At 40.1% G+C, this 8,880-nt stretch overlaps 2 protein-coding genes across 2 annotated transcripts; one reads left to right on the top strand and one right to left on the bottom strand.

The window, feature by feature from the left end:
• Window positions 1-345: 345 nt before the first annotated feature.
• Window positions 346-1,311, top strand: LOC129553869 (olfactory receptor 52N4-like). The gene has a single exon (XM_055422568.2). It carries the CDS (start codon window positions 346-348, stop codon window positions 1,309-1,311), a length of 966 nt encoding a protein of 321 aa, XP_055278543.2.
• A 5,343-nt stretch (window positions 1,312-6,654) lies between these two features.
• Window positions 6,655-7,620, bottom strand: LOC129553592 (olfactory receptor 52N5-like). The gene has a single exon (XM_055422404.2). The coding sequence runs from the start codon at window positions 7,618-7,620 to the stop codon at window positions 6,655-6,657; it is 966 nt and encodes a 321-aa protein (XP_055278379.2).
• Between the last annotated feature and the right edge of the window lie 1,260 nt (window positions 7,621-8,880).

Here is an 8,880-nt window from a genome sequence, read left to right as displayed (position 1 = left end):
GGATTTAATCTATGCCATTTTTTGTTTCAAAATAATGTGGAAACAATATATGTGACAGAACTTGGGACATAGTGACTGCTAAATAACTGTTGAATGAATTGATAAACTGAACTAACATAGAACACATACTTGGTTTTAACTTATTTAAGTATTCTACTGCATTTAAAAATTTGATCATTTGATATTAAAATGCACATTTGGCTGAAAGAAGTCGAGACTGAAAGAGAGAAAGTACAACTGAGATTTTTCTCCTTTTCCACCTCTAATCCTGAAGGACTGGAAAATAGAAAACAAAGAAACCCACAAAAATGTTACTAACAGCTTAATGATTATACCAACTTGATCATGATAACTCTGAACCAAACAGACCTGACACCAGCTTCATTCATTCTTACTGGAATCCCAGGACTGGAGGACAGACATTTCTGGATTTCTTTGCCATTCTGCACAATGTATGTTGTGGCTGTGGTTGGTAATTGTGGCCTCCTCTACCTCATTCGATATGAGGACTCCTTGCACAGGTCCATGTATTACTTTTTGGCCATGCTTTCTCTAACTGATCTTGTCATGTGCTCTACTACAATTCCTAAAGCCCTCTGCATCTTCTGGTTCCATCTTAAGGAAATCAGCTTTGATGAATGCCTGGTCCAGATGTTCTTCATCTATGCCTTCACAGGGATGGAGTCTGGGGTGCTCATGCTTATGGCCTTAGACCGTTATGTGGCCATCTGCTACCCTCTGCGCTACTCAACTATCCTCACCAATCCTATCATTGCAAAGGCTGGGCTTGCCACTTTCCTGAGAGGTGTGTTGCTTGTCATTCCCTTGACTTTCATCATCCAAAGACTACCCTATTGCAGAGGCAATATAATACATCATACCTACTGTGACCACATGGCTGTAGCCAAGTTATCTTGTGGAAATATCAAGATCAATGTCATCTATGGTCCAATGGTTGCTCTCCTGATTGGGGGTTTTGACATCCTGTGCATCTCAGTCTCCTACACCATGATCCTCTGGACGGTGGTCAGCCTCTTCTCAGCAGAAGCTCAGTGGAAGGCCTTCAGCACCTGCACTGCCCACATCTGTGCTATAGTTTTCTCCTACAGCCCAGCCTTCTTTTGTTTCTTTTCCCACCGCTTTGGGGGTCACAGGATTCCTCCATCATGCCACATCATTGTGGCCAATATTTATTTGCTCTTGCCTCCCACTATGAACCCTGTCGTCTATGGAGTGAAAACCAAGCAGATACAAGACTGTGTCATAAGGATCCTCTTATGTTCTAAGGATACTAAATCCCACAGCATATGAAAAGGACATATATCAGCTCAGAGAATAGAAATGAAGGGAAAGAGGAGAAAGGGAAAGAGAAAGGAGGAGAAGAGGGAAGAGAATCCAGGGGAGAAAATAGAAGGAAAGGGATACTTCTGTTGGCAATATAGTGAAGTCGCTCAGTCATGTCCGACTCTTTGCGATCCTGTGGACTGTAGTCTACCAGGCTTCTCTGTCAATGGGATTTTCCAGGCAAGAGTACTGGAGTGGGTTGCCATTTCCTTCTCTAGGGGATCTTCCTGACCCAGGGATCGAACCCAGGTCTCCTGCTTTGCAGGCAGACGCTTTACCCTCTGAGCCACCAGGGAAGCCCAGGGTCTAATAATGCCTTCCTGAGAGCATCATTTTGGCCATGACATAGAAGAGTGTTGACTACTGCATTCCCAGTAAGTGGCTGCAGAATCTCAACATCACTGGCATGGCCACCATACTTTCTAAGTGTTTTCATCTCCTCCCCCTGGGAAGGAATCGTCTCATCATTAGCCAGTATCTCCATGAACAAAAACATCAAAGATTGTTGAGACAATTGAGGGAAAGAAAATTAGCTTCAGTGATTGTCTGATGGAAAGAGATCATCTGCAGCCAGATGCCACTTTATCCTATATCCAAATAGAGACTGGAATTTCCAGTTTGAAGGCTATTGTTATTTTTCAATGGAAAATAAATTCTGTAGTTTGCTAATCACTATCAAAATTCCTCTATTTTCAATGTTGTCTTCCTGATGGAGAAACTAGTAAGTATACAAGAGATCATTAATTTAATGAGGTCAAAGTCTCTGGATTTCTTATTTAGAAATACATTATTCACCTGAAAGCATTCTTCTTTTGTGGCTCTCAAATAAAATTGCTTCCTCACAGACTGGTGGGATCTGCAGGTTTATTCAGGATGGCCTTCGAAATTACATAGTCTGGAGAGACAGCATAATCTGTTAAGTAAATTAAGAAACATAATGATAAATGTTATTTTATAAGCACAGGATAAGAGAGGAAAAAAGTACTTATTTTGTGTCTTCTTTCCATCTGAGAATGAAATCTACATTCTCTTTAATTTTTTCACAAATTAATGATTAGAGGAGAGACAAAATAAAATAGTAATTTTACACTAATATTACAGAAGTAATGTAAATTAAATAGAATAAAGATCCCTCTGATTACTCTGATCCCTCTGATAACCAACTAATAAGAAAACACATTTCTTCCTTTGATTCAATTTATGTGAACTCATTACATTTTATTTAATTTTGCCCAGTTTTCCCCTACTGCTTCCATTTTAAAATCATACCAAAAAACTACCCAACCTCTTAAAATAGAATCTTTTCTCACTTTTAAGAATAAGCCTTCTGTAATGAATTGTCAACATTCACTTCTTCCTCTTTCTCAAAACAAAGCCAGCTTAGGTATCTTCTTTCCTACCCATCCCTTGGAATTACTTTAGTGACTTCACCATTGCCTTCCAGCTTGAATTGAATAGGTTATTCTCCATTCTCAATATGACCTCTCAGAAATATTGAACATAATTCATTTATTCTGATGCTTACAGATGCATTTTTTTTAAAACTTCCGAAACATTAAAAATTTAATGTTTTTTTCAACTTTCACAATCACCAGTATTATGGAGTGGCTTTGGATATCTTGGCCTTGCTCTTTTTCCTTAAGGGATACATTTTTTTTTAATGTGGACCATTTTAAAGTCTTATTGAATGTGTTGCTGCTAAGTCACATCAGTCATGTCCGACTCTTTGCGACCCCATAGACAACAGCCTACCCGGCTCCCCTGTCCCTGGGATTCTCCAGGCAAGAACGCTGGAGTGGGTTGCCATTTCCTTCTCTAATTATTGAATGTGTTACACTATTTATTTCCCTTTTATTTATTTATTTTGGCTCCAATGTATGTGGAATCATAGATCCCTGATTAGGGATCTAATCTGCACCCCCCCCTTATGTTGGAAGGTAAAGTCTTTTTTTTTTGGTATTTCATTGTTATTTTTTTTTAATTTATTTATTTTAATTGGAGGTTAATTACTTTACCTTACTGTATTGGTTTTGCCATACATTGACATGAATCTTCCCCGGGTGGACATGTGTTCCCCATCTTGAACCCCCCTCCCACCTCCCTCCCTATCCCATTCCTCTGGTTCATCCCAGTACACCAGCCCCGAGCATCCTGTATCATGCATCGAACCTGGACTGGTGATTCATTTCACATATGATAATATACATATCTCAATGCCATTCTCCCAAATCATCCCACCCTTGCCCTCTCCCACAGAGTCCAAAAGACTGTTTTATACATCTGTGTCTCTTTTGCTGTCCTGATGAACTCTGGACAGAGGTTCATGACATTGTATAGGAGACAGGTACCAAGACCATCCCCATGGAAAAGAAATGCAAAAGAGCGAAATGACTGTCTGAGGAGGCCTTACAAATAGCTGTGAAAAGAAGAGAAGCGAAAAGCAAAGGAGAAAAGGAAAGATATAAGCATCTGAATGCAGAGTTCCAAAGAATAGCAAGGAGAGATAAGAAAGCCTTCCTCAGTGATCAATGCAAAGAAATAGAGGAAAACAACAGAATAGGAAAAACAAGAGACCTCTTCAAGAAAATTAGAGATTCCAAGGGAAAATTTCATGGAAAGATGGGCTCGATAAAGGACAGAAATGGTGTGGACCTAACAGAAGCAGAAGATATTAAGAAGAGGTGGCAGGAATACACAGAAGAACTGTACAAAAAAGATCTTCAAGACCAAGATAGTCACGATAACGTGATCACTGACCTAGAGCCAGACATCTTGGAATGTGAAGTCAAGTGGGCCTTAGAAAGCATCACTAGGAACAAAGCTAGTGGAGGTGATGGAATTCCAGTTGAGCTATTTCAAGTCTTGAAAGATGATGTTGTGAAAGTGCTACACTCAATATGCCAGCAAATTTGGAAAACTCAGCAGTGGCCACAGGACTGGAAGAGGTCAGTCTTCATTCCAATCCCAAAGAAAGGCAATGCTAAAGAATGCTCAAACTACCGCACAATTGCACTCATCTCACACGCTAGTAAAGTCATGCTCAAAATTCTCCAAGCCAAGCTTCAGCAGTATGTAAACCGTGAACTCCCAGACGTTCAAGCAGGTTTTAGAAAAGGCAGAGGCACCAGAGATCAAATTGCCAACATCTGCTGGATCATGGAGAAAGCAAAAGAGTTTCAGAAAAACATCTATTTCTGCTTCATTGACTATGCCAAAGCCTTTGACTGTGTGGATCACAATAAACTGTGGAACATTCTGAAAGAGATGGGAATCCCAGACCACCTGACCTGCCTCTTGAGAAACCTGTATGCAAGTCAGGAAGCAACAGTCAGAACTGGACATGGAACAACAGACTGGTTCCAAATAGGAAAAGGTGTACGTCAAGGTTGTACATTGTCACCTTGCTTATTTAACTTATATGCAGAGTACATCATGAGGAACGCGGGGCTGGAAGAAGCACAAGCTGGAATCAAGATTGCTGGGAGAAATATCAATAACCTCAGATATGCAGATGACACTACCCTTATGGCAGAAAGTGAAGAGGAACTCAAAAGCCTCTTGATGAAAGTGAAAGAGGAGAGTGAAAAGGTTGGGTTGAAGCTCAACATTCAGAAAACAAAGATCATGGCATCTGGTCCCATCACTTCATGGGAAATAGATGGAAAAACAGTGGAAACAGTGTCAGACTTTATGTTTTTGGGCTCCAAAATCACTGCGGATGCTGATTGCAGCCATGAAATTAAAAGAAGCTTACTCTTTGGAAGGAAAGTTATGACCAACCTAGATAGCATATTAAAAAGCAGAGACATTACTTTGCCAACCAAGGTCCGTCTAGTCAAGGCTATGGTTTTTCCCGTGGTCATGTATGGATGTGAGAGCTGGACTGTGAAGAAAGCTGATCGCTGAAGAATCGATGCTTTTGAACTGTGGTGTTGGAGAAGACTCTTGAGAGTCCCTTGGACTGCAAGGAGATCCAACCAGTCCATTCTAAAGGAGATCAATCCTGGGTGTTCATTGGAGGGACTGATGCTAAAGCTGAAACTGCAATACTTTGGCCACCTCATGCGACGAGCTGACTCACTGGAAAAGACTCTGATGCTGGGAAAGGTTGGGGGCGGGAGGAGAAGGGGACGACCGAGAATGAGATGGCTGGATGGCATCACCGACTCTGTGGACATGAGTTTGAGTGAACTCCGGGAGTTGGTGATGGACAGGGAGGCCTGGCGTGCTGTGATTCATGGGGTCGCGGAGAGTCGGACATGACTGAGCGACTGAACTGAACTGAACTGAACTGATACAGGGTTAGGAGTTCATGATCTGAGCCACAGTCAGCTCCTGGTCTTGTTTTTGCTAACCGTATAGAGCTTCTCCATCTTTGGCTGCAAAGAATATAATCAATCTGATTTCGGTGTTGACCATCTGGTGATGTCCATGTGTAGAGTCTTCTCTTGTGTTGTTGAAAGAGGGTGTTTGCTATGACCAGTGCGTTCTCTTGGCAAAACTCTATTAGCCTTTGCCCTGCTTCATTCCGTACTCCAAGGCCAAATTTGCCTGTTACTCCAGGTGTTTCTTGACTTCTTACTTTTGCATTCCTGTCCCCTATGATGAAAAGGACATCTTTTTTGGGTGTTAGTTCTAAAAGGTCTAATAGGTCTTCATAGAACAATGCATGCATTGTTTTCAAAAGCTAAGCTATAGATTGCACATTTATTTCTTCAGTAAATTGGTCTGCATGCTTTTTACAATATGATGTTTACTAAGTGCCTTTTTTTTTAAAATCAGTGGCTGTTATTTTGCCTGTATATTATCAGTGTAACTCATAAACTGAATTTTAACTTCAATGACCTCCTAGCCTAGAAAATATCCTGAAAAGCCATTTAATTTCTTATCCATAAGGACGATTACATGGAGAAGGAAATGGCAACCCACTCCAGTATGCTTGCCTGGGAAATCCCATGGACAGAAGAGTCTGGCAGCCTACAGTCCATGGGGTTGTAAGAGAGTTGGACATGACTTAACAGTTGAACAACAAAGGAAGATTTTAATAACAGACAAGACACTTAACTCTCAAAAGGCTAAGAAAATATCCTACATGAATATATTAAGAGGAAAGTTGCGATGAACCAATATCAATGACTTGGTTCAAACTAGTGATAGAGGAAAAAAAATATGGGAGTCACTGGAATATAAATCCAAAATTATATGTAACTTTTCCTACAGTAGTTGCAAAAAACATAGATCATAGAAAAGACACAATATCACACATTAGTTTCTTCTTTGTTGCTTTTCCTTCATCTTTATTCTCTCATTTCAATTGTCCTGGGTACATGCACCTTTCTCAGCCTGGAAGAGCTTTATGACATTGTCTCGAATCTGTTTTGTCTTTACCCCGTAAACAATGGGGTTGAGAGTTGGGGGAAGAAGAAGATAAAGATTAGCCATAATGATGTGAAGAGAAGAGGGAATAGTGTGTCCTCCAAACCGGTGGGCAAAGAAAGTGAAGAATGCTGGAACATAAGTGACAATAATGGCAGATATATGGGCAGTGCAGGTGCTGAAGGCTTTCTGCCGAGCATCTGCTGAGGAGAGACTGACCACTGCCCAAAGGATCATAGTGTATGATACAGATATAGAGCAGATATCAAACACTCCAATCAGGAGGGCAACCATCAGACCATAGATGACATTGACCTTGATACTGGCACAGGATAACTTCACCACTGACATGTGGTCACCATATGTATGGGAGATAATATTGCTTTGGCAGAAGGGCAAACGTTTAACCAAGAATGGAAAAGGAATCATCAGCAATACACCCCTCAGGAAGGTGGCAAGTCCAGCTTTGGCAATGATAGGGTTAGTGAGTATGGTAGCACAGCGCAACGGGTAGCAAATGGCCACGTAGCGGTCCAGAGCCATGAGCATGAGCACTCCAGACTCCACACCTGTGAACCCATGGACAAAGAACATCTGGACTAAACAAGCATTGAAGTTAATTTCCTTGAGATTGAACCAGAAGATGCAGAATGCATTGGGTAGAGTAGTGGTACAGGTAAAGAGATCAATGAGGGAGAGCATTGCCAGAAAAAAATACATTGGATGATGTAAGGACTCCTCATGATGAATGAGATACGCAAGGCCAAGGTTTCCCAGAAGGGAGATGATATACATTGTGCAGAATGGGAGGGAGATCCATACATGCACTCTTTCCAGACCAGGAATTCCTTTAAGAATAAAATATTTGGGGGACACACTTGAATTGTTGGAAACCAGCATAGCTAATTCAATAAAGAGACTCTATTTTTTTCCATCCATAAGCTTATACCCTAGGAGAAGAAACAAAAACAAAAAAAATAGAAATTTAGTAGATTTCAGTTTGGCATAAAATTACATTTATAATAGTACCAACAATTTTGAATAATAGTGATTATGAAAATGTACAGTTTATTGAATAAATAAATATTAAAGAGTATTTTTAAAGTTTTATAAATAATATAAATGTAATTTTAGAGCCACAATTGAAAAATTATAGTTTTTGTTTAGTCAGCAAATAAAAGAAGATACTGAGGTAGAGAAAGATTGAATAATGTTGCTGCTGCTGCTGCTAAGTCACTTCAGTTGTGTCCGACTCTGTGCAAACCCAGAGACAGCAGCCCACCAGGCTCCCCCGTCCCTGGGATTCCCCAGGCAAGAACACTGGAGTGGATTGCCATTTCCTTCTCCAGTGCATGAAAGTGAAAAGTGAAGTCACTCAGTCGTATCTGACTCTTAGCGATCCCATGGACTGCAGCCTACCAGGCTCCTCCGTCCATTGGATTTTCCAGGCAAGAGTACCGGAGTGGGTTGGCATTGCCTTCTCCAGAATAATGTTGAATATCAAACAAAACTAGATTCATAACCTCAGGTGTAACCAACATAAAGATAATTTTCAGACAAGTAAAGTATAAGCAATCTATGTCACATTTCATGAGTATCCCTTCTAAATGCATACTAGATATTTCCATCTTAAATTTCCACAGACAGTTTAAGTTCTTCATGTCCAAGACTAAATCATTTCAGCCTCTATCCCATGAAAAATAAGCTTCATTACTGAGTTCTGATTTTTAGATAATGATGTCATCATCTAACACATGATCTACCAACATCTTCGTGACCTCCTCAGGTGTGCCTCTAGCTTATCTTGGATATATACATTTCCTTATAACTCAAAGTAACTTAGTTCTTATTTTGTCCAGGTCATCTCAGCACATATATTATCTGTATTCTATCTTTAGATAGGGGAAAGCTGTATTTTTAATCCAGAAATAATTTTCATATCAGTCCTTCCTTCCTATTACCACTCTTAGCTGTCTTTTAAAGACCACCAGCTACAGCTACTCATTTATCTGCGTAGCCTTTTGTATTTTTCAAAGCAAATATCTTCTATAGCATACTTTTAAAGACATTTTAATCCTACTTGGTAATCTTCAAAATCTCCTTATCAATTTGAATATAGAGCTCAAATTTCTTGGGATATCATTAAATAAAGTAAACTTT

Source organism: Moschus berezovskii, chromosome 14 (assembly GCF_049115385.1).
Source record: "Moschus berezovskii isolate FMDL1 chromosome 14, NW_MosBer_1.0, whole genome shotgun sequence".
Classification (NCBI taxonomy): domain Eukaryota; kingdom Metazoa; phylum Chordata; class Mammalia; order Artiodactyla; family Moschidae; genus Moschus; species Moschus berezovskii.
The sequence above is the reverse complement of the archived record's forward strand: the minus strand, read 5'-3'. Positions and strand labels throughout refer to the sequence as shown.